This window comes from Rosa chinensis, chromosome 3 (assembly GCF_002994745.2).
Source record: "Rosa chinensis cultivar Old Blush chromosome 3, RchiOBHm-V2, whole genome shotgun sequence".
Classification (NCBI taxonomy): domain Eukaryota; kingdom Viridiplantae; phylum Streptophyta; class Magnoliopsida; order Rosales; family Rosaceae; genus Rosa; species Rosa chinensis.
Genome location: NC_037090.1, coordinates 27,308,389 through 27,335,835, shown reverse-complemented (window position 1 = coordinate 27,335,835; position 27,447 = coordinate 27,308,389). Strand labels below are relative to the sequence as shown.

General features: G+C 38.6%; 3 protein-coding genes across 4 annotated transcripts; 2 read left to right on the top strand and 1 right to left on the bottom strand.

Moving 5' to 3' along the window:
- The first annotated feature begins 757 nt into the window (after nt 1-757).
- LOC112195148 lies at nt 758-6,101 on the top strand. Its single transcript, XM_024335500.2, has 7 exons — nt 758-915; nt 1,005-1,207; nt 1,411-1,518; nt 1,620-4,054; nt 4,347-4,425; nt 4,731-4,903; nt 5,676-6,101. Exons 1-6 carry the CDS (start codon nt 819-821, stop codon nt 4,884-4,886), a joined length of 3,078 nt encoding a protein of 1,025 aa, XP_024191268.1. The 5' UTR covers nt 758-818; the 3' UTR covers nt 4,887-4,903; nt 5,676-6,101.
- A 1,771-nt stretch (nt 6,102-7,872) lies between these two features.
- On the top strand, nt 7,873-8,802 carry LOC112195436 (dehydration-responsive element-binding protein 2F). The gene has a single exon (XM_024335875.2). The coding sequence runs from the start codon at nt 7,939-7,941 to the stop codon at nt 8,800-8,802; it is 864 nt and encodes a 287-aa protein (XP_024191643.2). The 5' UTR covers nt 7,873-7,938.
- A 413-nt stretch (nt 8,803-9,215) lies between these two features.
- LOC112195409 (DNA-binding protein SMUBP-2) lies at nt 9,216-15,941 on the bottom strand. Of its 2 annotated transcripts, none has more exons than XM_024335841.2 (15): nt 15,771-15,939; nt 15,566-15,670; nt 15,401-15,484; nt 15,227-15,316; nt 15,056-15,139; nt 14,655-14,819; nt 13,800-13,987; nt 12,859-12,931; nt 11,955-12,008; nt 11,547-11,804; nt 10,968-11,174; nt 10,724-10,827; nt 9,986-10,130; nt 9,730-9,864; nt 9,216-9,597 (listed from the first exon to the last, which is right to left on the bottom strand). In XM_024335841.2, the coding sequence occupies exons 1-15, from the start codon at nt 15,858-15,860 to the stop codon at nt 9,421-9,423; spliced, it is 1,959 nt and encodes a 652-aa protein (XP_024191609.1). In that variant the 5' UTR covers nt 15,861-15,939; the 3' UTR covers nt 9,216-9,420. The 2 variants fall into 2 exon arrangements, 1 of the variants encoding a protein (XP_024191609.1); XR_002934506.2 differs by having other exon boundaries at nt 9,456-9,597; nt 9,730-9,872; nt 15,771-15,941.
- Nucleotides 15,942-27,447: the final 11,506 nt, after the last annotated feature.

Here is a 27,447-nt window from a genome sequence, read left to right as displayed (position 1 = left end):
CTGCTGCTTCTCTTCCGGAAAATATTTAAATTTTGTTAGGTCGCAAAGATCATAATCTCTTAGGGTTTTTTACTCTTTCTTCGGGGATTACTGGTCTTTGTTTGGAATAAAAGTGCTTGAACTGTCTAAAAGGTGGGTGTACTGGGGCTATATTGGGTTCTTGTTCTTATTTTAAAATAGGAGTCTCAGGGCATTTTGAGAAGCTATTCTTTCTGTTGACCTCTTAGGATTATTCATTTCTATACTGCTTGCTGAATCTATATAATGGGCTGACCTCTTTTAATAATAAAAAAAAAACTATAAATTCTATAAATACACAACCTATATCATAAATTTATTAATATTATCATATCTTAACTTTATATAGTGTATTGGCAACAAAATTGCCTTTGATTGCTGTAAATCGAAGACAATTGTCAATTTGTATGACCAGCAAATTGACAAGGTTGGTAAATTGACAATTGACATCAAAATATGGTTGCATTTGCCACATTATGAATGAGTGTGCTTCTTGATAGCACATCCCAATCTTGGAAACTAGTTATCTTCAAATTGTAAAATGGAGTATGGTACTCTCTTTTCCTGCATCACAGAGATAAAATTTTGTCGAAACAACTATACACCAATATCATTAAAAAAGAAAATAGAAAAAAATACATTACAAGTTTTGCTACTTTGAAAATGGGGGGTGTGATTACCCCAACCGGCCCAGTCCCTCTTCATTCGGCCCGCCTCTCACCTTATAATTTAGACTTTTGTATTGGGGGGGGTCTCACTTTCACGCCATTTCAAGCTTGTTCTACTGCAGCCTCCTCTCAATGGAGGACATGAGTGAGGACCAGAAAGCCATTGCTTGGCTTTGGGTCGTTGAAGGCCTCGCCACCATGAAACAAGTTGATGTTTCTCTCTTAACGGGTACTTGATATCCACTTCAATCTCGATTTTGCTATTTATTATTATTTTACTTTGAACAGTGAGTAAAGGTTAGGGCTTTTTTGTGTCAGATTTGTTGGGTGAGATAGGTTCAGCATTACCTGATCATATGTCAAAAAATGCAAGGGAAAGGGTTGCTCTCAGATGTTTGGAGGAATTATTTGGCTCTAGTAATAATGGGATGAATGGTCAAGTTCCATCTGCCCACAATTCTAAAGTCAGCTTTGATTTATCCCAAAGTTGCGAGACTGTCCTCAAACGCATTACCGATGAGGTAAAGTTTTGATCTTTGTCCTCAAACGCATTACAGATGAGGGAAAGTTTTGATCTTTGTACTTTTTACAATTACTATCTGAAAGAGGTGAAAATTTGAAGCCATGTTCTGATTGTACTTGAATTTTTTTTTTTTTTTTTGAGGAGTTGTTGGAGGTGGGGAAAATGCTCAAATGATAAAATGAAATGTCTTTTGTTTGTCAGACACCGGAATTTGATTTGCGAAACGCTGGGCCGGCGCTGTTGAAATGGGATATTCACTCCTTTATTGTGCACAAAAAGGCTGCTTTGCCTAAATGTGCTTTGAAACAGGTACATTGCACATTTTGTTGTTCTCTTTGCATTTTTCTTGATCAGTCAATTTTTCTTTAGTTGGCTAGAAATAGATTGTGTCTTTTTTTTTTTCCGAACAGTTGAAAGTGTCGATTCTTGATGGCTCCCATCCTCATGCTGATGTCTTGAGAGGAAAGAGCAGTTTAACAATGACAAGTGATGCTGATAGAGTTTCTGTGAACGAAAGTAATCAAAGTCTAAATAAGAGCTGCTATAGTGCTCAAAACATGGGAGTAGAAGGGAACTCAGAGAATGAAAATCTATTGCCTTCCGAAAGGGATAGGATTGGATCCGATAATGAAAAGCGTGAAAGGGTAAATGATTCTGATGATTGGCATATTGAAGCGAAAAAGATGAAGTGGGATGCCTCATATGTTTCACAGTCCATAGAATTAGAGCAGAACCAAATTCCTTTAGATGGAAGAGAATGTTTGCAAGATACGTCTGAAAGACATGTTCCAGTTTCTGTGAGTGAAAGGTGTGATGTGGCAGAAAATCAGATGGCAATGGAACAAAACAGGGTAGAAGATGGTCACAGTGATTATGCTGCGTCAAAGAGATATGGACAGAGCAGTGATGATGCAATCCATAAGGATCAGAGAGAAAATCATTCTAATCCGACTTCAGTACCTCGGGATACATTTCAGGATAAAGGCCACCAATATACTTGTGTTGCTGAAGCCAAAGATGATGGTGGACTTCATTGCAAACTAAGAGTATCAAATGTTGATCCTCTAGGTGAAACCCAGCATAAGATTTCTACTAAAGGATTCAGTTGTAATAGTGAGCATGATGCTCATATCAGAGTACCGCTTCCTTCATCCACAGATGAATCTCAAAAACTAAGCAATGCTGATGAAGGCAATGGCTGGGATCCTGGAAATATGGCTGGTGAAAACCTTAAAAGGGTAAATTGCTCTGATGATTTCCATATAAGAGCCAAAAGGAGGGAGTGGGACGCCTATTATGTTTTACAGTCTATAGAACAGAACCAACTTCCTTTATATTCAGAAGATTCATCTGAAAGAGATGTTCCAGTTTCTGAGAGTTTAAGATGTGACTTGGCTGAAAATCAGATGGAAATGATGGAGGAAATCAGGGCCTTAGAGGATGGTCATGATGATTATACCGAGTCAAAGAAGAATGGACAAAGCACTTATGACGCAACCCATCACAGTCAGTTGGAGAATTGTTGTAATGCCACTTCAATGCATCAAGACACAATTCAGGATGAAGCCCGTCAACATACATGTGTTAATAAAACCAAAGATGATGATGGGCTTCAACTTGAACTAAGAGCATCAGGTGTTGCTGCTCCAGACGAATCCCAGCATACAGTGTCTACTAAAGTATTCAGTGATAACACTGCTAATGATTTTCATATTAAAGTGCTACACCCTGCAACCACAGATGGACCGCAATGGAAGAGCCTTGCTAATAATAAACACAAGCATTGTTCGAAACCAAGTTCATCAGGTGTTGGTTCTCTAAATGAAACCCAGCAGAAGAATTCTACTCAACAATCTGATTGTGTCAGTGAACATGATTCTCATATTAAAGTGTCATACCCTGCATATATAGATGGATCCCAGCAGAAGAACATTGCTGATAAATCCAAAGAGCTCATGGATTTTCTTTGTGAGTCAGACACATCAAATGAAAGTGATGGTTTTCATGATAAAAAGATTGATGCTGCCATGAAGAAGCATGCTTTCTTGAGATCTCAATGCACGTCTAGTCATGATTCCTTAGTGACAACAGTCACAGAGAAAAATCGTTCCCTGTACTGTAATGAAGGTGGTCAATTATTGACTTGTAAAACAAGTAATTGCCCTGTGGTGGTTCATGAGAACTGGCTACGTTCCTCAGCCATTTCTTTTGAGAAGGGTAACTTTTATTGCCCCTTCTGTTTATATGTTCTTGCCCTTACTGATTACCTTGAAGCTAGGAAACAAACTTCCCTGTTAAAGACAGGACTAAATGCATTTGTTCATGCTAATTTGGAAAACCGACCAATGGAACCTGTTGGAAAAGTACATAGCAAAGTGAATAATTGCTCTAGGCATTTGGAGGATATTCTTCTAGGGAAACCTTATCAGAATAGGCATCTGGAAGAGCGTGAAGAAAATCAGGGAAATCAATGTGAAGAACATGTAAATGAAGTTGATGATGTCCAGTTTCACAATATTATTTATGATAAGCAACAGGGACTACCTTCTTCATCATGCACTGACATCAAGTCTATGCGTGGAAAAGTTCATGTACCAGCTGGTGAGAAAGAAGGGAAAGAAAAGGCAGTCCATGAGTGTGTGTCAGCAGGCCTTGATAGATTTCAGAGCCAAGTACTGGAAGGTGATCATTTGTCCAGTAAAAACATACAGAGCCTCCTAGGTGATCATTTTTCCAGTAAAAACACACAGAGCCTCCTTGTTGGCCAAGGACAAGCTGGTGCAGTAGAAGTTGTGCAGCAGCACATTACTGATTACTCCTTAAGAAAAAGGAGCAAATCTCTTTGGTAAGTTAATTGTATTTCCAAGTGTTTGCATTTATACTTTAGTACTTTTTAATTGTCCCGTCCTGTCTATTCAAAATGTGAAATATTCTGCATATGGTCAAATAATGTCTGAAAAAGTTGGCATTTATGTTACGAGGAGTTTTAAACGTAAGCCTGTATTCTCCCCAGTTGACCCACAACATTAACTGTTTGTTTAGAAAATAGTGATTTCATTAGACTAACAGTTGTTTTTAACCCTTGTGTTTGTGAAAATTGTTAATTGAGAAAAATATACCTTTTTTCTGTTTTGTAGCACCTGCACCCAGCTGGCAACGACTCAGTCAAGGAAAAAAAAGGTTCCATGGACAGTTGAGGAAGAAGAGATGCTCAAGGTTCTTGGTTTTCTTTTTCAATGAATCTTTATAGCGATATGATTGTCATAGTAGCGTTTCATCTCATATACCTGGCTGCCGTTAAATAATTGCATATAAATCGTGTGTTCCATAATTACATAAGAGACTGTAAGAGTTGGTGCAAAATACTTGGTCCTTAAAGTGCCTTGTTCAACTTGTTTCTTATTAGAAAGGACCAACAAAGTCTGCATTTTCCTTTTTGTTTTGTTCTGGCTTCTGTGGTATACTTTTTGGAGTATGCTTACGGTTTCGGATATGTTATGACATCTTTAATACCGTTGCAGAAGGGAGTGCAGGAATTTCAATGCAATGATGAAACAAGAATGCCATGGAAGCAAATATTTGAATTTGGTTCTGAAGTGTTTCTGTCAGGCCGTACCCCAACAGACCTTAAGGACAAATGGAGGAACATATGCAAAGGAAGTCTAAAGTCGAAATGACGTGGTCATGCTTGTAGGTAATGCTCTCTTTTGGGGTATTTTTTGTAATTTCACTTGTCACTACCAATTATGAATATTAACTTTGTATTATGAGCTATAGTGTGGGAACCTTCTTGGACCAGGCAATGAGTTTCATTTATGAACAATTTCAGTATCTTGTATTCTTTCCGTCCTCAAACATGAATTGAGCACCAGCAGGGGCTAATCATCGGCAGTCATGTCAAATGATTGCATGTGGCATTTGGCGACTCAAAAACAAATTCATCTTTTATAGGAGAAGCTATTTCAACACCAATGGAACTTAGTGAAAGAACCTTTTTTCAAGCTGAATATAATACCTGGGTCATGACCTGAGACCTAAAGTAGTTCCTAATAGCTAATATGATTTGCCACTTAGTTCATGTCTGGTTCAGTATCCAGGTTCTTAGTAGGTTGAGTTTTCAGTTGCTGGACATTCAGCTTAGTTTTAAGGACATTGAATGCAGTCTTTGGGCCAATTTGACCCGGAGTTTTTAGTTGGTCTGTAGCGAGGAGACTGCATATACAACAGTGCATCTCGGGTTTAATGGCAAAAGGTTTCTCAAATTTAGTTCTGATTGCAAATCAAAGCTTTAAACTACATAGCATAATGTCATTTGTCAAATAAACCCATAATTAGAACTTACCCATGTGTTTCGAATAAAGCTGAGGTATTACTTCAAATTGCCACAGAAACTGAGAATCCTTGTAAAAGAGTTTGTTTGCTCATTCACTTGATGATCTGATAGTTTGTTTTCTTCCTGTGTGCAGATTGGTTTATTAATAGCTCTCCGTATTATTAGATTTTACTCCCATGGCAAAGTTGTCCTCACAGTTTTGAAGCAGGCAGCAATGGGGCTGTAACTTATGGAAGAGAATCATAATTTTGAGATTGAGATTCTTGGCTTCAGCAATATAGTTACTAAGTGCAGAAAGAACTGGAGTTTTGAGTTTACTCAGTTGGATAGAGTGTAGATAATCTGGAAGTTGGAGTGCAGTTGGTCATTCTCAACCATTGATGTTATTTCTACCGGACTCCTATGTTATTTTGGGCGTGTTGACTCTAATCATTCTCAACATGCCATTGTGTTATCATCTGCACCTGCACAATCTGTAACCACAGTATGTAGTATATGCAAAACTTTGTACATAAAATCATTATGAAAAACAGGAGTAATCTATCTTGTTCTTCCGACACCCAAAATTTCTTCTTCCTCTCTATCACTCATTGATTTCACTACCGGTTTTTGGTAACCTTCACATTCAATCCGATTCACTGCTTATGTTCCTCTAATGTCCAGCTTTTAGTTCGTTTATTTAGAAGACTTTGCAGATTGTTATCCGAAAACTATTGTTTACATTGCACAATTTTTAGAAAAAGAAAAGAAACAAGGATGGTGACCAGTCATGCATGGTGCTGGTAGTTGTCGTAATGTCATCAGCATCATCATCATACACAACAGACTGATGATCAGGAAACCAAACTTCACACCTGTGAAATAGAAGAGAGGACAAGCATGGGATAAAGGTGAGGAGAGTCGCGGGCATCAGGTTGGGATTGGCAGGAGAACATGTGAAATAGAAGTGCTCGTGAAAATGAAAAATGTTGTGAGGTGGGTATTACTCTCTTTCTTGGTCTCATTCTCTTAGAATTTAAGCCATTAAAACAGTCTACTGAAGAAGCAACTCGTATGAAATGGAATCCAAGGGAGAGTGTCAAGACTTCATTCAAAGAATTCAGCTTGACACTACTCATAAGTCAAAAGCAGATTGGCTAGATAGCTAGATCTCCAGTCACCACCACCACATTTAAAGCTCCCAGTACGTTGCAAACTTGCTACATGTACTATATTTGCTTTTTATTTTTTACTTTTCTATCTTTTAAAATCACTTGTTTCATTTGGGGATGAAGAGGGTTCTTTTCTTCCATTTTCATTTTTACACCAATTACTTTTTATTTTTATGTCTTGTCCGATAGTATTTCATTATTAACAAATAAAGTTATAATCGTGTAAGCATATCGTGATGCAAGATTAAAAGATAATACCAATGACACAGACGGACTATATATGCCACTCCCATTTAAACCATATAAACGAAGGCAGCCAAGATTCAATCTATTTCTGACTATGGTGATTCTATTTGATGATTTGTTTGAGTACTAATGGGGATATATTCCCATGTGAAGTCAGAATTGCACATTTTATATGCAGCCAAGATTCAATCTATTTCAGAGTATTTCTGACTATGGTTATTCTATTTGATGATTTGTTTTGAGTACTAATGCGGATATATTCCCATGTGAAGTCAGAATGCACAAAGGAACATTGTGACTACGAAAGGTTGGAATGAGAATAACCACGACTTGTAAAAGTTCTTGGCTCACAAGATGGTAAAATTAAATTAGCAAGCCCTCTGATGAATCATTCCTAGATCACATATAGTCACTATTTTTATTCCTCCAACACTGAATGCCAACCCGTACTCTGTGATTTGTATATATTCTTGATCTCCCTTTATCTCTCTTTGCTACATCAACTGAGAAGACGGAATAAAAGTAGAAGTATTTGGTCTTACCGGTAGTTTTATTAATAACTTAGTGGAGAATGATATCTGAGGATTTGATAATATCTCTCATATAAAATTATTTACAGTCGCAACTGTTTTTTTAAATACTATATTAGTAAAAATGTTATTAAATTGTCAATTTAGCGTAAGTTGGATTCTCGTTGTAGCGTCTACGTATGTCATTACTACTCATCCATGATCCATCCCATGACAAGAAAAGCTGAGATGTCAGAAACAAATTGAAAAGGAGAAAATTAGAATATATGTAGCTCACTTACTAATGGCGCTCTGGACTGATCAGCTGTCACATGCATGGACTTTGCCCAACGTGACAACATTTAAACCAAAGTCACTCTCATTCACTACATATCCCGCGCCCTTTCCACTCATGTGTGCACTACCAAGCTTCCAGATTCACTCTCACTCTCACTCCCACTCACTCTCTGAGTTTCTTCCAAGTCCCTCCATGGAAAACTGCAGAAAATCTCCATTGAAGCCATGGAAGAAAGGCCCTACAAGAGGCAAAGGCGGCCCTCAGAACGCTTCGTGTGAATATCGAGGCGTTCGACAAAGAACTTGGGGTAAATGGGTTGCTGAAATCAGAGAGCCAAAGAAGAGAACCAGGCTCTGGTTGGGCTCATTCGCCACGGCCGAAGAAGCTGCCATGGCTTATGATGAGGCTGCCAGGAGACTCTACGGCCCTGATGCTTTTCTCAATCTTCCTCACCTGCAACCCAACTCCTCCAATCCTTCACTCAAAACACAAAAGTTCAAATGGTTCCCTTCCCAGAATTTCATTTCCATGTTTCCTCCTTGTGGAATGCTCAATATTAATGCTCAACCAAGTGTTCATGTCATTCATCAGAGGCTCCAAGAGCTTAAGCAAAATGGGGTTTATGGTCAAACTACTCCCTCCTCTAGTTCATCTTCCTGTGAGTCAAAACCTGAGGCTCACACCACAGTGGACAAAACCCCGAAAGAAAATGTAGCAGAGAATAAGGAGAAAGATGTAGAAATTACGTTAGAGAAAGTTGTGGGAGGAAGGGAGGAGAAGCCACAGATTGATCTCAATGAGTTTCTTCAGCAGTTGGGTGTGCTCAAGAGAGAGAGACAATCAGAAGAATCCGACACCACAACAAGTTTTGCAGCTCCCGAATCTTCGATTACAGAAACCAGTGACGAATTCGGACCCTTTGCTGACAAGAATTTCAACTGGGATGCATTGATTGAGATGCATGGAATGGAAGACCAAGGAGCAGAAGCTGGTACCTTTCAAGTTTATGATGTGAACGAAGAGCTTTATTTCCCCACTTCTATTTGGAACTTCTGAAATAATAAAGCTTGTTTTTGTAGTTTGTACTGAGGAGAAGAAACTTGATAGATTTCGGAACTTGTAAGTCGCATAAAAATAGACTAGCTTAGTGGGATTCGAGGCAACTGCTACTTCATAACTCCTCGGCCACATTTCTGATCATGTATGAGCTGGTTGAGACCAGTTTAATCATCTTTTATCAGTTATAGTGGCTTCAGGATGGAGAGGGTTAGTTCATTCTTCCCTCAGTAGTTAGAGAAGAAATCGTGTGATTCGCCTTACAATGAATCAAAATATCTTTTTGCTTCATCTTTGCTTGGTTCTGAGTTGACATGTAAGAAACTTGTAGGAGGAAGTGAGGAACAATCTAAACGCCAATGACAAGGCAATTTTATTCTCTACGTGGCCCCTAAACGTATAGCATATCACAATTAGAGAACAGAAACTAAAAGCTAAAGTAAACTAGTTTCAAACAGGTAATATCAGGCTAAAAAATTTTCAATAGGTACAAATATGATTTAAGAATAGAATCCGTTCTAATTAGAATACAAATTTTCCTCCGCTGCAGAAGCAGTGGGAGGTCTCAGAGCTATGCCACCAAAAACAGCAAATTTGTAGATGCCGAGGTACTGTTGCTCATTCATTACTATACTCTGAGGCACTTAGATACTCACCATGCTCCTCAAAGTACTCTATCAATCGCTTCAAGAATGCATCATTACTCACTGTCTCAGTGTCACAGACAAGACAACATTGCCTTCTTGCTCGTGTTACAGCCACGTTCATTCGCCTGTGATCGCTCAGAAACCCAACCTGAGTATTTTGAAAAAAAAAAAAAAATCCCAAATTCAGTTCGTTTAGGTTATAGAATTCAGTTATGAATTGAGACATCTACCATCTAACTTTTTTTATGCAATAACAATGGAACCAGAGACATAAGTATACCTCTTTCTTTGAGTTTGATCGAACCATTGAAATAATGATGGCTTCCTTTTCCCGGCCCTGGAAGCCATCGACTGTCGAGATTTCCAAATCCTTTAGCTTTTCTTCATTGCTTTTCAACTTCTTCAGTATGAAAACCTGCAATACTAGATCAGATATAGTAAAGAGAAAAGAAACATCTATCCTACTATAGTATTTGCATAATGTAAACACCCTGGAGCTATTGCAAGTCTTCACTGTATTCAGAAGTATTTGATACCTGTGCAGCATAAGGGGTGATAATTCCAATATCAGAAGCCTGGACACCACTTTGAATGAGTCTCTTTGCATGGGCAATAGCAACATCAGCTTCACCCTCATTCATAGTACTTTCCTCTTCATCCTTCTTTTCTTCCATGTCACACCTGAAGCAGATCAGTGCTAATAAGTCATATATATTATGAATAAATCACTTCTTGTTTAGTACATATTAAGAAGCTCTCTGAAACCATGTGGGCATAATTCACTCATTTTGTTCCTCAAGACATTCAAAACGACTCTTTATTAGCAATAAATGGCAACACTCACTAAGATTATTCATAAAACATCATCTGTTGTTAGTAGGGTTGACAATTTGAAAACTTGGTGATAACGTTATACTATGCCATAGGCATGAGATTCCAATACAAGAAGCAAATTTGGTGTCATGTTTGTATCTTTTATCAGCTTTCAGACAATTTTTTTCCCTCTCATTTGATTGATAAAATAACCCTTTCAGAATAAAAGTACATGTATAACTCATGTTCTGATGTTTTAATAAATAGGTTGTGCTCATCTCAGATATCACATATCATCTCATGCCATGTCTGTGTCTTCAGTTGTGTCTGTATGCAGCACTATTTGAGGGTAAAAAAAGAAAAGTCGAATTGCCACCTTGCTGCCTTAAGACATAGGTATTAAAGGGTTTGTTCTTATAAAATACAGTACAGTCAGTATATGACAACAATGAACTGCATACCCAGCTATATCAATTAGAAGAAGGGTTGATTCTGTTGAAGAGGTCTTCTTTACATCCTCGAGATCCAAAAGCATATGTGCAGCAACACTTGGATGTGCTTTAACCTGCAGAGACGCCAAAGCATATAATGCAGTCAAATCTAATGATTTTTTTTTTTTTTTTTCCAACCATGGTAGAAGTTCATTGTCGGTGATTTGACTATAAATTTACTCAGAAAGCCAACATCCAGACATGGTCTCAGCACCTTACTATTGTAAAGCTCCTTTGACGACCAATCCATGATACGCTCATGCATGCGGTACTGAACAGTCAGCATCGATACCACTTCATTTCCATATATGTCCGCAAGGCGTTCAAAAAGGGTTCTTCCTAAACCTTTCTTCTCAGCTTCAGCACTCTGGATGGTTGGAGGAAGCTGAAGATGGTCGCCTGCAAGTATACATCTGGAACCCTAAAACAATGAACCAGATATATTTAAGTGGGTTTTGGAGTGCGAGTAAAAGCTCTACATGCCTAAACCTACAATTTGACTTTGTTGGTATGAAATTTTCACTAAAAATTATACATATATACTTCTTGCAACTGTAGGATACGCAGATTGATTTAATACTGCAGTGATTTAAGTCTTATACATCTGCTTGTCCGCAAATCTTTTGTCCTCAATTAATCAACATGCTAAAAGAACACCAAATGTTTCTTTTAAGACCACAAAGGCCAACACATGCATTAGTTCTTTGCATGCATATGTCATGAACTGCCGTTTTATGGAAATGAATATGCAAGGTTTGGTGATTATGTATATGCCTGTGTACAAGTCCATTACCTTTAGCAGTGCTATCCAGCATGCTATCTCAAGTGCCTGGGCAGCTTCATCAATAATTACCAAGTCAAATGATGTGTGGTCCAGCTTGCGAGACGATGCCCCAGTCAAAGTTGTCAACACCACATCTGCATTTTTTATTACATCTGTCACAGCAAGCTGCTGCCTTTTACGCTCTTCCTTGGAAAGAATCCTAAGCTCTTTCTGGATTTCCCTCCTAGTGTTTTTGTCTTTGGTTCTTAACAGCTTTCCATTCAATGCCTGCAATAATGCAATGTGGAAGTTCATTCACAAGTAAGGTATGCCATACCAATGTTAGTTTCATAAAGTATGATGATAAAAAAAGAACTTTTAACTTTTTTGGAAACTGCATATGCATACTCATTTAGGCTTTTAGTTATCAAAAATTACCTTCATTTCCTTTCGAATGTCATTTGCCAGAGCACTGTTATCTCCTCGCAAGACCTGAGAGCAAAGTAAGCAAGTAATTAGATGAAAGTATGCCCCCTCATTTAAAGAAGATCCACCCTGATCCAGTGACCTAAAACCGTCCAATTTTACACATTTTAGCACATGACTTGTCAGTTATCAGACCATAATGTTTGATTTTCTATTCGATGACATTTATGGGACTGAATGGTTTTTGGTTGAACTTTTACAGGAATCATGCTTTAAGGGGAACTAAACAAAATGGATGGTTCAGATCAACTGCGCATCCAAGTTAATTTCATTAGTAGTAGTAAAAGACATCACAGAAAGGTATAATGGAATTAAGAATAGCAGAATCAATGTCTTTTAAGTATCTTGTTAGATACACCAAAGGGAACCAAATTCCCGATAACCAGGAAGCATAAGTTCATACATATACGTGTTCTATTGTACATATAGAATCCACTTTTCAAACAAGATCCAGTGCTGCAAGGTCTTTCCATTCAAGCTAGTTGAGGCCACTCAAGTGGCCCTTCTCTCCACCCAAGGCTCCTTCAGCAACCTTTGTTTTTCACTCTTCTAGGGATTAAGGCCTAGATTTTAGCTCTACGATTATGGAGGGCAGTTTTACATCCTTAAGTAATAAACCCTCCCTCCCTCCCTCTTTGTGTGTGTACACGCATGTGTACTATAATGAGGTGCAAATGAAGACTGTGAAACTTCATATGCTTATACAAATGTCCATGGCACGTAGAGTAAAGAGAACAGTAATGATGCAGAATGCTCGAATATAGACATGAAATAATCGTGCTAATGGGGTGAAATTATAGAAGTTCGATTTCACAAAGACCAGAATTTTTCCAACATAGTTACAGAATTCACATACCTGTGCATCCAGTGCACTCTCCAGTACTTGAGGTAGTAAACGGGCAGGATGTCCCAATCTCACTAACTTTACTCTGTAAATAGTAATAAGTAATGAGTGCCATTACTGAATTATTATCAACTTGAAGAGAAAGCAGATAAGAACAAACCAACTATGAGAGAGCATCCTCTATAGCCAACTTGAATTATTAGTAGATAGCACAAGTTAATCCGATGATCACAATACAATTTGGTACAATTGGCAGGACAATTACTACTCATCAGCTGAATATTCAGATTGTGCCATTTTATTTACATTAACATGGCAGGTTAGAGAACAATACAAGCTGAAAGTTCACATCAGCTACCAACTATATCATTGGTCAACTCAACTATAACAATTAAAGGAAGTTCAAAGTGTTCAATGCACAGTTATTTGTTTAAGTTATGTTATTAAAAATTAAAAAAGAAAGTTCTTCAAAGCCCATAAACCTACTAGTCTATTTATTTCAACTCACCTAACCTAGTGGCACCAACCGCAATCTGGGTGAGGGACAAGAAGCCTCCCTGACTATCTGACTATACTTCGACAACCATCTCAACACTATATATATATATATATATATTCAAAATAAAAAAGAAAAGGGATGCTAAAAATGGTTTCTAATCCAAAAGAACTATAACAACAGTAAGATACTACAAAACGGGGTGCTATAAAGTGGCCTATATCAAAATCAAACTTGGTTCCTTATTACAAATAAAAACCTGAACTTTGAAGTTAGTATGCAGTATCCAAAATTAACAATAGAGAAACACTGAAAAAAATGTGAACAAATAAACGAAAGGAAGTGAAGGCCAGCGAAAGGATTACATAGTGCTCTGATTTAGCACCTTCTATTTATTTTGATAGAGCTCAAATTTTGATAGAAGAGGAATTCCTCAAATATATAGGCAGTGAAATACCTTTGGCGTGCCAGTCGCTCAACAATGTTGTCAACAGCAATATTGGAAGCAGCACATGCAAGGATCTTTGATCCACGTTTGACTTCTTGCAATATAATTTCCACCACAGTTGTGGTTTTGCCTGTTCCAGGAGGCCCATGCAGCAAAAATACATTCTTGGATGACAGAGCCTTTGAAATGGCATCTTTCTGTGGAGAAGAGATAAGAAAAGAAAAGATCAAAGGAAAATAAAAAGGTAAGGTGCTTTAGGGAAACAAGAATTAAGATTAACCCTGTGGTATACATATATGATAAAGCAATATGGATTCAGATGCTCATACAAAAAATTGGCAGACACATACACAGAACAACAAAAATAGATATGATACTATAGTGATCAACTAATATTCAAAAGTACGCAACCAAAAACAATTTAATCTTTTAGAGTAATCGCACCTACAATATCCTAGGGGATTTTATTTAACAGAAATGATATCAGAACTTTATAATAACAATTCATGTATTTCGAGACCCTCATTGTTAATAGTACATGAAAAACTGATATAATATCCCAAAGTCCTCAGATAAAGTTACTTATCTGTCATAGTAATAAATTTTAAAAATTATTTATCAGTATATCTGTATGTTTGTTCATTTATTTAGTTGCACCAATAAATGAGTAACTTCAAAGAACCATAGGTATGTAATGTGTATTTGTATTTGTTGTTCATTTTATAAAGCTGAAGATTTAGAGGAATTACATTAGCAGAATGTATTCCAATCAACTTAAAATTACGCATGATGACATCATAAGTGGCATATCTTGAAAAATCCTAAAACAAGACACAAGGAAATAGAAATATTAGGCTTAAGGACCTGAGAGTGATCAAGGTTTTTGTTAAATGGGGAGAATGTGACTTCCTTCTTAGCCACGGTTGGTGCCCTCTCTCCAAACAAGACAGGAATTAAATCAGAAGCAGGACCCTTGTGCACACCTTTACTCAATTGTATCAAGGCGTCCTTCATCCTACGATATGTCACCTGAGACAACACAAATATTACTAGAATTCTTTACCAAAGAATAAAATCTTGGACGACGGCATAAGAAAGAGATGATTGAAAAACAATGCATATTCACGTCAATGACCAATATGGTTCCTATCACCAATATAACCAAATTATGGCCTTCAAAAACATGTGATGCTTCAAAAACTCTGGAAAAGAAAATTGATCAAGAAACTCAAAAATTTAAAAATTCGAGATTTGAGATATCATACTTCATTTGTGAGTTTCTCTAGCCGTAGGGGACTATTTAATCCGTCTTCAGGAACGTCATCAAAAGCAACCGTGATTGATGAGTCCTGTTCAATCAAACCCCAGTAAAAATGCATATATCAGGACCAAAAACGGAAAAATCTCCAACTTCACATTCTATAGTTAGAATTTACCTTTAACCGGTAAACTACGCCTTGTCCAAGAGCAGATGAGCCCAAATCAGCCTTATTTGGTCTTAGAACAACCACATCATGAGTGCCAAACTTCAATGTACAAGAAACAGGGAAGTTAGTATTTCACGAGAAACACAAACTGCGCTTGTAAGTGGGGAGACACGGAATGTTCACCTTGTGAGGAGGAAGAGGAAGAGCATTACTGTTTTCTGTTTTGGTAGACTGGAACTCAAGAAGAGTCTTGCCCATGAGTCCTGTCTGTAGTCAGAAGAAGCAAAAAGGGTAATCAAGAAAAGCATGTAATGAAGTGGTGGAAACAAACAACAGTAGAGTAGTAACCTGAGCATCGACGCACTTCAAATTGAGAATGGCGGAGCCTCTCTTTTGAGCAGTATCCAAGTTCCTGGACGCGCCGCTAGTGATGGAGGCAGATATCTCGGCTTCCTGAATGCCCAACGCAAGTCCAGAGGAGTCAAATTGAGAGCAAGCAAAGAAAAGAAAGGCAGTGTTAGAGGGAAGGGAGAGAGAGAGAGATGGGGGGAACCTTTTCCAAGTCGATGAGAGGGGAAGTGATGGAGATGAACTGTTCGAGAGTGATGGACTGGGATTGCGGCTTTGTCTTCCCTCCATCCATTGCAGCTCTTTGTTTGTTTGTTTCTTCTTCACTGTTGATGCTTCTTTCGATTACAAGAATTTGGAGACTCTTTGTTGGTGAGCGCCTCCGACGCTGCGTTTAGGAAACAATTTTTTTATTCTTCGTTTTGACAATATCACAAATAGTCACTCACTTTTTAAATATGTTACTTTGATCACCCAACTGTAATTCTGTTATTCACTTTAATCACTCCGTTAATTTTTTTCATTAAAAGAAATTTATTTGCCACAATATGAAAGATATTTTCATCCGATCACTTGTGAAAAATTGAGAAATGTGAATTGGAATGATTGGAAGAAGAGATTAAAGTGAGATAAAATGCCACTTTGGTGACTAAAGTGATTGACAAAATAATAGTTGAGTAACCAAAGTGATATATTTGAAAATTGAGTGACCAAAGTGTCGAATGAGTCATAGTTAAATGACCATTTGTGAAATTCTCCATTCTTTTTTCACTAACCATAATTTCTCTCTCTTGTTTTTTTTTTTTTTTTTTACTTGTAAATGGTTAGACAACGGTTCAACTGAAATTAATCATTTGTTAGTTAATGTAGTATGATATTTAATAGGGTCCGACCTCAAAAGCAAAAGATACGATGACTAGAGCTCTGCTGCCTCTCCTTCTTGTAACCCTAGCGACGTCGATTAGAGGCGTTGGGCATGATGGAGGCACTATTTGCCTGCCCCGGTCAGATTGCCAGGCTCATCCTGGCGTTGTCTCTCACTGTATGTGCTTGATTTGGCTGTTATGCCTAACATTGGTTCAATTTTCGATTGGATCTATTCGATCCCCTGCTGCAGTTCTATCCTTACAAGAGCTTCATGTTCCTCCTAGTGAGTGCTTACCCTCTTGGGCTTATGATGGTGGGACTGTCGTGTCGATATGGCCTCCCGGGGTTTTGGCTTGGTCTCGATGGGCTGGTGTTAGCGGGATTCTTTCTAGCTTTGATAGATATGTGATGTCGTCTGGTGGGCGATGTGCTGACAGAGGCCACTGAGGCAGGCCGGCTGTGATAGAGGCTATTGGTGCGGCGGTTGCTGCGGTGGTGGATGACTTAACATTTGGGATTTGTGGGGAAGGTCGTTTATGGACCTTCTATTTCTCGGGGATGACAGTGGTGGCGTGGTGGCCGACGACTATGTTAGGTGGATTGATGGGCCGGCCAGAATTGGTATCTCTAATGGTGGTATGGTTGTTTTGGTGGCTGCCTAAGGTGCAGCTAGGGTTTTCCCTAGATGGGCTTCTTGGGCTGTTACTTGGGCCTGGAGTGCTGATGTTAATTTTTGGGCTTGATCTTCTTGGGTCCAGAATGTTCATTGGGTTTTTTTTTTTGCTTATTATTTAGTTGTTGATAGTTCCTTCTCGTTAGGGAAGGAGACTCTAGTTGTTTCGTTTGGCTCTATTTAGAATAATGTTTATGTTAGTGTAAGTGTCTCTATGAGCTTTTTGTAGAAGTACTTAGCTTCAACGTACCACAATTGCGTGCTCGGCGTTTTAAGTTAGGTAGAATATATTGCCTATGAGGCGAGGTGTTTTTGTTAGCATAAACTACTCTGTGCTATCATTGTTTTTGTACTATTCTAATCTATGAATTAGGGTCATACTTTTGGTATGAACTCTTTATTGCAAAAAAAAAAAGTACAAACAATATTTGTATCTGAACCAGTAATGATTGATGTAACTTTTGAACAGTTGAATTATGAATTTAGATTGTTGGCTGTGTGTAAATAAGAGAAAGTTTGGATATAGTTCGGATGCAATCAGGAAGTCGAGATATCTGCTTCCATCACTAGCGGCGAGTTTAGGAACCTGGCTCACCATGCAAGACCTTAAGTTTGGATATATATAGTTCGATGCAAGCTATGCTCACCTAACTTTCTCCTCTCCAATCCCTTAATTAACTTCCATTCTTGCTCCTTTTGTTTCATGTCAAGATCAAGTTAAGGTAAACTCGACTAATTACAGCTTGAAAAATTTAGTTCTCATCCTTGAACTCTGATCCTACCCCGTTATCCTTGATAATTCTATAATGAATTAATCACAGGGAATTTATGTAATTAAGGATCAACCATAATGCTCAACAGTGGCGGAGGGAGGAATATATATATGTGTATGTGGGGGCTAAAAAATTTAACTAAACACCAAAATAGACCATTAATGAACCAAAATACATCCCTTGTATTTGCAATCAGTGCATATAATACACAAAAATGATTCGCATTATAAAAAAAGACTCGAGCTATTTCCTAGCACAAAAGACAATCAATATTTCCTAACAAAATAAAAACAATACTGCTCAAGTCATCTATAGCTGTCCTCGACGAGAAGCCATGTTTTGGAATCGTTGAATTATAGGCTCATTGTCAATGACACTGAATATATCTTTCTCAAGGTATACCGTTAAGCTATCATTCAACCACTGATCTCCCATTCGATTTCGCATAACAGATCTTTCAACCCAAAAACAGAGCAATCAAATTATACTATTAACATCATAACATGAATACATGATAGAACATCAAGTCATCAATTCACACTGTTCTCAATAAGTCAATAGGAAATATACAAGAATAGAGCCACAGAGGAGAAGAAAAACAGTAAAAAATAAACAAACAAATTAATCAACCTGAGTCACAATCAGACAATAGTCAATAGATAACTAAAATTCCATATGAATTTTGTTATCATAGATGCTTGACGGATCAACAAAGAGATATTGATATCTGGGGTTTTAGAAACGAAGTCATCACAGCAACTAGCAAGCCAGCAATATCAGTTGGTTATTGACTTTGAGTGCTGGCTTTGGTAGTTGAGTTTGATTATATATGCTGAATGGAGTGCAGAAGCTTCATGCTCCCCTTTTTCTTGGTTTGTCTGTTGTTTTATGGACCTATTGATATGAGACGGTTTAGTCCAGCCATCATATTTGTGGGCTTTGAATTGTGCCATTGTGGGAACACAATATACATATATATATATATATATATATATATATATCCCTTATAGTAAGGGATCCCTTTTTTGGTCTTTTCGAGGGATAGAGCATTAGACCAACTTTTCGATCATATTTTTACATCTCAACCGTTCAGTTTTTATGTCCTAATGTGTAAATCACTTATGTAAATTTTCAGCCAAATTGATTATCGTTAAGACATTCAAAATGGCAGTTTAAGATTGTAAGTATGAACGGTTCAAGTTTGACAGATTTAGTTCGTCCGTTGATTTAAGCTAGTTTGATATCTTAACGATCACCGTTTTGGCTGAAAATTTGCAGAAATGATCTACACATTAGGACCTAAAAGATGAACGGTTGAGATGCCGAAATGTGTTCGAAAAGTTGGTCTAATACTCTATCCCTGAAAAAACAAAAAAAAGGGATCCCTTAGTGGAAGGGCCCTATATATATATATGTATATATATATACATATATGTATATATATACAGCAAGGATCAGGGGCGGACATATATATATATATACATATATATATATGTATATATATATATATATATACAGCAAGGATCAGGGGCGGACATATATATATACATACAGCAAGGATCAGGGGCGGACGTCCGCGAACTTGAAAAATGCGGATCAAACACGTGTCAGTCATTGATTGGTTGCTGAAATTTCAACAAGTCCACCTTAATTTTCAAAGATTATTATGTGGGTCCCATCGATATCATCTTCTCTATCCCTCTTGAAGGATCCAGAACCAGTCGAACTCGTGCAGGGTGGCTGGTTCGATCTGGTCTTTTTCTCAAGGCGGACCGAAGAAAAAAGCAAACTCATCTCAAATTTTAGTCCTTCACCGGCCATTAAGTTTTCATGGTTGCATCTCACTGATGAAGCTCGACATAGAAGATTTTCTTTTTTCTTTTGGGTTGGTAGTTTACTGATCTCCTCTAGACTTCTCTCCTAATCTCTGTTTCTCAGATACAAGTCCTCCCTTGAACTTCTCTCCTAATCTCTGTTTCTCAGATACAAGACCTCCCTTTTGGAGTTTTAATCTTCGATTACAAAATCAAGGATTTTATGGGCATCAATTTCTTAGATGCATGACATCTCTATTTTCTGGGCATCAGTTTCTCAGATAAAGGATTCTTCTAATTTATGAGATCAGTTTCTGGGCACAACTCCATTATTTGGAAATTCATGATTGGGTTTACAGATGTGTTTGCATTTGCTTGATTGTGATTCAATTAGAAAGCTTTACATGAGTTACTCCGTAATGAATAGTTTTCTATTCCATTCTAGCTTGTAGATGTTTGATGCTAGCAAGCTTACATAATTTAGATTAAAGAACAAACATAAGCCATTTGAGACGTTTTTGGTGTTCTCTGGGCTATGAGATCCCTTAGTGGAAGGGCCCTATATATATATATATATTGTTAACATTGCTGGCTGATGGGGGCAAATCATATACTTGTGAGCCAAGTGTCATAATCTCATTACGGGCAGTGGCCCCCACTCGTCCTGAACTGTCTCCGCCCCTGATGCTCAATACCATACCATGCAAGGAAATGAGAATGATAACGAACATTATGAACTAGTTCTAGATAAGGTGGAGCAGTCTACTTCAGCTACCCCTAACTTCTATAGCCAAGCAAGCATGGAATAGAAGTTTTGAATGATATTATTAATGAACTTAATCTTACTAATATTCTGTTGATAACTTGGACCACTCTATTGCTAGTACCTCCCCATAAGGATTTGCCTCTTGGAATTGTAGAGGTTGTGCTAAATATATATTTGAGGACAAAATTCAGTTTGCCCCCTCCAACTTTGGGGCAAACATCAGTTTGGTCCATGATCTTTTTTTTTTAATCATGATCATCCTTGCACTTTCAAATTCCATCAATCAGGTCCAAATTTCAAAATAGCCTCTATTTGTGACGTCACATGCTGACTTGACACTGACATGAGAGCCCGGCTTTCACACTTTGACCCTTGATTCGGACAAAAAGTCCAAACTACCCCTACTTCAGATTTGTTTTTTCTCTTTCTTTCTTCCTCTTCCAGATTTCTATTCCCTTTCTTCCTCGACTCTGCTTCTAGACCTCAGAAATTTACACCGATAAAACTCCCTTATTCCATCAATTCCAGGCCACATACTCTGATTTCGTCTTCTTCTCAATTCCAAATCCTCCCCCAGAACCCTAATCTCTAATCAAGATCCCATTTCGCCGCCAGTCATACCACCGCCGTGCCAGAGAAAAGACGGACCCCTTTCTTGGATATCGCAGACGGAGGTCCTGAGAGAGAAATTGGGGATAATGCTGACAATAATGATGATGATGTCGGTGGGCTCCGGGGCTCTGATAAGGGCGGCGGTGCAAGCACGGGGAAGGCAGAGGAGAAGAAGGAGAAGACAACGTTTGATGTGAAGCTTGATTATTTTGATGCAGCGGCGAAGATTAAAGTGATTAGGGAGGTGGGGATGTTTTTGGCGTTGGGGCTAGATTTTGAAGAAAGGGGTTGCGAAGGAGGAGGCAGAGTCGATTGTGGTGAAGATGAAGGAAGTTGGTGCTATAATTTTGATGGAGTGAGGTAATTTGTGCTCTTGTTACTTTGAATTTGATTTGATTATGGGTTTTGTATTGTAGCGTGTAGTGTAGTTGATGAGTTTGCAGCTGTAGCTAAGAGGCAATGGTGAAGAGGAAGATGATGATGGGAGAAGGAGATTATGAAATTGCAGTGATGAACTGATTGTGATGTATATACATTAAATTGTCAAAATTGGATTGTGTTTTTGGTTGATTGGTTTTGGAAAATTTGGTTGAATTGGATTGTGATATTAGGTTTGGAATTGGGGTGGATTTAGGGTTTTGAAGAGTGAGGTAGAGCAGCTCGATGGATTGGAGGGATTGGAGAAGGAGAGGAGGTCTGGGCTGACTCGTCGGAGGAAGAAGGTCGAACGAGGAAGAAGATCGAACTCTTAGGAAGGAGGAAATGTCCATTTTGCCCTTCCTGTGGGTTGAAAATCTGAAAAGTGGGTCCTCATGTCGGTGCCAAGTTGACGTCACAAATGGAGGCGATTTTGAAATTTGGACCTGATTGATGGAATTTGAAAGGGCAGGGATGATCATGATTAAAGAAAAAGATCATGGACCAAACTGATGTTTGCCCCAAAGTTAGGGGGGGGGGGGAAACTGAATTTAGTCCTACATTTAAATATATGGTATACATAATAAATACTGGTCTCTTAATATATGCTCTGGCATGTGTCAATTTTTTTAAATAATAATAAGGGCCAACGATATATAATGTGCCATTTTTACTAATTATATTTATCTTTGGGCCATCTAATCTGTTTATCCCTCATAAAGTCACCAAAATATAAGAAATATTATACAAATGCCACTACATTTTTAATTTTCATTATTTATGAAAATGTCACTATGTCAAAACAGCTAATGACATCAATTGAAAAACTACTGCCAACGAACAAAAGAGCTACTGTCGAATAACCAAAAAGTTAATATTACAAATCAAAAAGCTACTGTCATTTTTAGAAAAGTTATTGTCATTCGTTGACACTTAATGATAAAAATATACTGTGGCTTAATTGATAATATAATAAAAAATATTTATAAGTAATTTGCTATAGTTAGCTTTAAGGTTCGTCGATAATAGCTTTTCGAAAAATGCCAATAACTTTTCAGTGTGGGGTAGTAACTTTTTCAACGAATAATAGTAAATTTCATGAAGAATGATATTGGCTTTTCAATTCACTAACAATAGTTTTTGGTTATTTGGTTAATGACAATAGTTGTTTGGATGTAGTGGTAATTTTTAAATGGGATCTTGATCAAAAGCCCCAAAATAAGCTAAAGTTATCCTACTTACACCAGCAACATATTTTTATTCCCACATACACAATTTAATAGAAAATAACCATTTTACCCTCAACCCAATTAAACAATTACAACCACACCCACTCAGCCCCAATCTCTCTCTCATCCCGATCTCTCTCTGCCCCTCCCTCTCTCCCTACTGACCTCCGGCTCCGGCGCACGACCCAGGCTTTCTCTCCCCTCTGGCTCCGGCTCCGGCGCTGGACCCAGGCCGTCTCCCTTTCCTCCAAGCTCTCTCTCCCCTCCGGCTCCGGCTCCGGCGCACGACCCAGGCTCTCTCTCCCCTCCGACTCCGGCGCTGGTCCAAATTGGAGTCGACCTCGACGATCATAGCAACGACCAAAGCGGTGACTGACCTCCGCAACATCACCGAGCAGATTATCCCCGCCGGACTTTAATAAGGACTATTCAAGATTTACAATGCTAGGGACTATTCAGGTTGGGGGTCGGGTGATCAAGACCCGGGTCTGATCGTGCTCAAGGTAGAAGGGCGGATCAGAGGTGTGGACAGAAGGCGACGACCCTGGCTCTTCCAGGTTGATTTCAGAGGGCCGACGGGTTTGCCCAATTCGTGGTGGCCGGTTGCAGGATGAGATGCAGCGATGACTGACCTCCGCAACGTCACCGAGCAGATGATCCCAGCCAAGTACTCGAGGGAGTGCATCCAGGTCTAGGCACAAATCATCCAGTCGAAGCTACCTGAAGGCGACGAAGTAGCTCTGCTCGAAGCTACCTCTCTGGTAAAAGCTCCGGTCGGACCACCGGCGAGAAACACAGCTCTTGAACTTGGGTGCCCAAATCAGATTTTTTTTTTTTTTTTTTTTAAGTAACGGGACAAAAGGAAAGAAAATAAATTTTGAATGTCTATTGGGGGCAATAGACGTCTATGGGGGGGCAATATATGTTTTGAATTGATGTAATTACCTCTTTTTTTTCTTTAATCAAAGTTTTATTTGTCTAATCTTAGAAAAATTAGTTCTTATTCCGGCTACCGAAAGTTCTATTAGGGGGCAATAGACGTCTATTGGGGGGTAATATATGTTTTGAATTGATGTAATTACCTCATTTTTTTCTTTAATCAAAGTTTTATTTGTCTAATCTTAGAAAAATTAGTTTTCATTCCTGCTACCGAAAGTTCTATTAGGGGGCAATAGACGTCTATTGGGGAGCAATACATGGTTGATAGACGTCTATTGCCCCCAATAGACGTCTATTGAGGGGCAATAGACATTTATTGAGGGGCAATAGACATCTATTGCCACTCTATTGGGGGGCAATAGACCTCTATTGCCCCTCTATTGGAGGGCAATAGAGGTTTTCAGACAAATCCGGTGGGCGGCGGCCGGTGATCGGAATCCGGCGACCGGTGACCGGAATACGGAGACCGGTGACCGGATTCCGGCGGCCGGTGACGGGCTCCGGCGAAGTCTCCTATGGTTTCTCTCTCTTCCATTTTCTCTCTCTTTCTCTAAGTAACAAAGGGGTGAGGGGTAAAATGGTATTAAAAAAAAATTAAACACAAAAAAAAAATCTTAATGGGGTATTAGGGAAGACTCCCTTAGAGTGTATTGGGTAAAAGGGAATTAAAAAAACTTAATGGGGTTAGTGAGAAAAAAATCCCAAAAAATGGGGTAAATGGACAAAATCCCTTTTTAAATTAATGAAAAGTTAAAGTGCGGGGACATTTTTATAAATATTGATATTTCTTATATTTTAGTGGCTTTATAAGAGATAAAAACATATGGTGGCTTAATTGATAATACATTGGCGACTTGGTCATTCAAGTAACATACACAAGTCTCACATTGATGACTTGGCTTCTGATGGTGAATTCAAGAAACCTTAATTCGGGTCCATGAAAATGTGATTGGAGATCGACCTACTTTGGATACCAAGTAAAAAATAATGCTGTTGTTTAGAGAATTCAGAATAGGGGAGTGAAATTTGTAGTGCCCATTTTGTAATCCATACTATGCGTTTTATTTTTAGTAAATATTGTATTTTTGTAAGAATTTCAACTAAAAAATAGATGAGTGCGGATTACAAATTAGGGAGTATAAATTTCATTCTCCTTCAAACTATTATATTCTTTATACAACATTAGTACGACATATGACAAGTAATAAATATAATAAAGTTTATACCAATAACCATATATTATAATTATATATGGTTTTAGCAGCAAAACATGAGGTTTCGAAAAAACAAAAAAGATAAGCCCTAAGAGAGTTTTTTTTCTCACTCAACTGCTGCAGCCTCAATGCCTGCAACCCTGATTTTTTTTTTCTTCTATCTTCCCTGGCTTCCATAGACTCGATTATTGCTAGTTGTGCTACCTGCCTCACTTTAGCTGCGGGTGGTGGTGCTCTTGATCTCGAAAAGCTTGGGGAAGTCTTATTCGTAGTTCTTCCTGATCTTATCTCCTTGGCAAACCCTTAACATGTCGACTTGTTGATCCAGTAACTTTCAAGACTCACTTTCTTAGGACTTGGATGGTTGAGAAAGATTTTAGGGTTCGAGAGAGGACTACAGACATATTTCTCTTTTCTTTTGACAATCATCAAGACCAGAACAAAGTTCTAAAAAAAGGGCGGGGGGGGGGGGGGGGGGGGGGGGGGGTGTTGGTCCTTGGAGCTTTGATAAGGCTTCTGTTTGCTTGGATATGATGGTGTTCAACCTCTATCTGAAATTCAGATGTAGCACGTCAAATTCTAGGTTATTATCCTTGAGATTCCTCTGGCTTTTAAAGAGCTTGAGAACTTTACACTAATAGGGAATATCTAGGGAGGCTTTTGTGGAGTATGATAAGAAGCAATTTCGGAAATGGGTGGTTAGTATTCTTTTCATCCATGATATTTCAAAACCTATTATGTGAGATGGAGGATTTTTTTAGCTGCAAGGGTTGAACCTCTTCTGAAATTCAAGTATGAATATCTAGTGAGATGATGCTTGTAGTGCGGATTGATTATGCACGTAGGGGTAAAGTGCACTGAGCCACAGATTGCGCCTGGTACAGTTCTGAGGTTTGCAGGCATGCCAATTTTAATACAACCAGGAGGATCTTTTGCTTTCTCGATGAAAATACTGTGCAACCCCTCTGCCTCTTTCTTCATGCAGATGCAGTCTCCTCTTTCATTAAAAGGGAAGAGGTAGATTGTTATTAGACGCTTGGAGAGAGAGCATAATGGTTCTGCATTGATTGCGCAAGAGGATTAGGGTCAGGCAGTTTCTGGTACGGCACTGGTAGAGGCAGCTGAGTTGGTAGAGGAGACTGCACTGTGGAGGCAACACTAGTGGAGGAGGTAGACCGGGCTGAGTTAGCAGTGATGGTTACTGCTAAAGCGAAAAAGAGCATTGTGGTGCAGGTTGCAGGCAATGACCTTGCCCTCCAAGAAAAGGGGATGCAATAGTGGAAGTTCCCCTTCGCCCAAGAAATTCAAGACAATTTTAGGAGGCGTTGCCTTACTTTAGAGACTAAAGCTTTGGGTCTTGAGGAGTCTTGTAAGGCTTCGAAGTTGGGGGTTATTTTGAAGCGGAAAGTTGGAAGACCTCTTAGCAACAAGAACAAGAATGTTAGGGTTCTAAAAATCTGCGTCTTACTTATTCTTCTGCTGATGGTTGTATGACTTGCCGTAGCTCTAAGAGTAGGGGGGAATTAATTTTAGTTTTGTTTTAGGGAAACGATATTTGAGAGAGAATTGCTGTGTATTTCTCATTGATAAGAGGGGCCTCTTTATATATAAGGAAAGCTAATCATACAATGAATGAATATTTCTAAGATATTCTCCAAGATTCTCTGTAATGAAAACCCTATTACCACTAGGTCAAGTAACCTAAAGTTTGGGCTAGACACAATTCAGATTTACTTAAACACTCCCCCTTGTGTTGCCCAAATGCGGTGCTTCTCTTGTTGCCTCATTAAAAACCTTGCCGAGTAACAAAAACCCAGTGGGACAAAAATAACCTCAGTCGAAGGGAAAAAAGAACACAACACACCTTTCACGTTTCGAGACCATAGACACCTCCCCCTGATGTCTGCATCTCTCCCTGATGACAACGGTCATTGGAGTTAGGATAATGTCCTCAAACGATGCCACTAACACGTTTCTTGGATGTGGAATTTAGGCAATGACTTAGTGAGCAAGTCTGCCATACTATCCTCAGATCAAACCTAGTTCACTTTGATCTTGAGGAAAGTCTGTTGTTACTGATTATCCTTGGTGTTGTCGCTTTTGACGTAGCCTTGCTTCATTTGTTCAAAATGAGCAGCATTATCCTATACGCTAGTAGGGTCATCTGTGGTAGACTTCAAACTACAATTGTTCGAACATGCGTAATTATGGATCCAATCCATATACATTCACGAACCACTTCGTGATGAGCAATAATCTCTGCATTGTCCGAAGATATAGCGACTAGGGTCTATTCTGTAGACCTCCAAGATATCACAGTCTTTACCCATGGAGAACACTTAACCAGTTTGGGAAGACTTTTATGTGGGTCAGAGAGATACCCAACATTAGCAAAACCTTCCAAAACGCTTATCATTTTGGGGTGGGGATAGTGGACGCAGGCCAATGTTGGCGGCATTCCGGGTGTATGATGGGTCCGAATCCATCGTCTTTCTGTAGGGATAGAACAAGCCCATATTAATCGTACATCTCAAGTACCGAAGGATATCTTTTACACCAGTCTAATGGCATCGCGTTG

What these genes read in the sequence shown, in the direction of transcription:
- LOC112195148 (XM_024335500.2), top strand. Translation starts at nt 819, where the DNA reads ATGGAGGACATGAGTGAGGACCAGAAAGCCATTGCTTGGCTTTGGGTC. An exon ending in TCAAACGCATTACCGATGAG is followed by an intron (nt 1,208 to 1,410) that starts GTAAAGTTTTGA and finishes TTTGTTTGTCAG; the next exon opens with ACACCGGAATTTGATTTGCG. An exon ending in AGGAAGAAGAGATGCTCAAG is followed by an intron (nt 4,426 to 4,730) that starts GTTCTTGGTTTT and finishes ATACCGTTGCAG; the next exon opens with AAGGGAGTGCAGGAATTTCA.
- LOC112195409 (XM_024335841.2), bottom strand. Translation starts at nt 15,860, where the DNA reads ATGGATGGAGGGAAGACAAAGCCGCAATCCCAGTCCATCACTCTCGAA. An exon ending in TGAAGTGCGTCGATGCTCAG is followed by an intron (nt 15,485 to 15,565) that starts GTTACTACTCTA and finishes TTCTGACTACAG; the next exon opens with ACAGGACTCATGGGCAAGAC. An exon ending in TCACCCCTTATGCTGCACAG is followed by an intron (nt 9,865 to 9,985) that starts GTATCAAATACT and finishes CTAGTATTGCAG; the next exon opens with GTTTTCATACTGAAGAAGTT.
- LOC112195436 (XM_024335875.2), top strand. Translation starts at nt 7,939, where the DNA reads ATGGAAAACTGCAGAAAATCTCCATTGAAGCCATGGAAGAAAGGCCCT.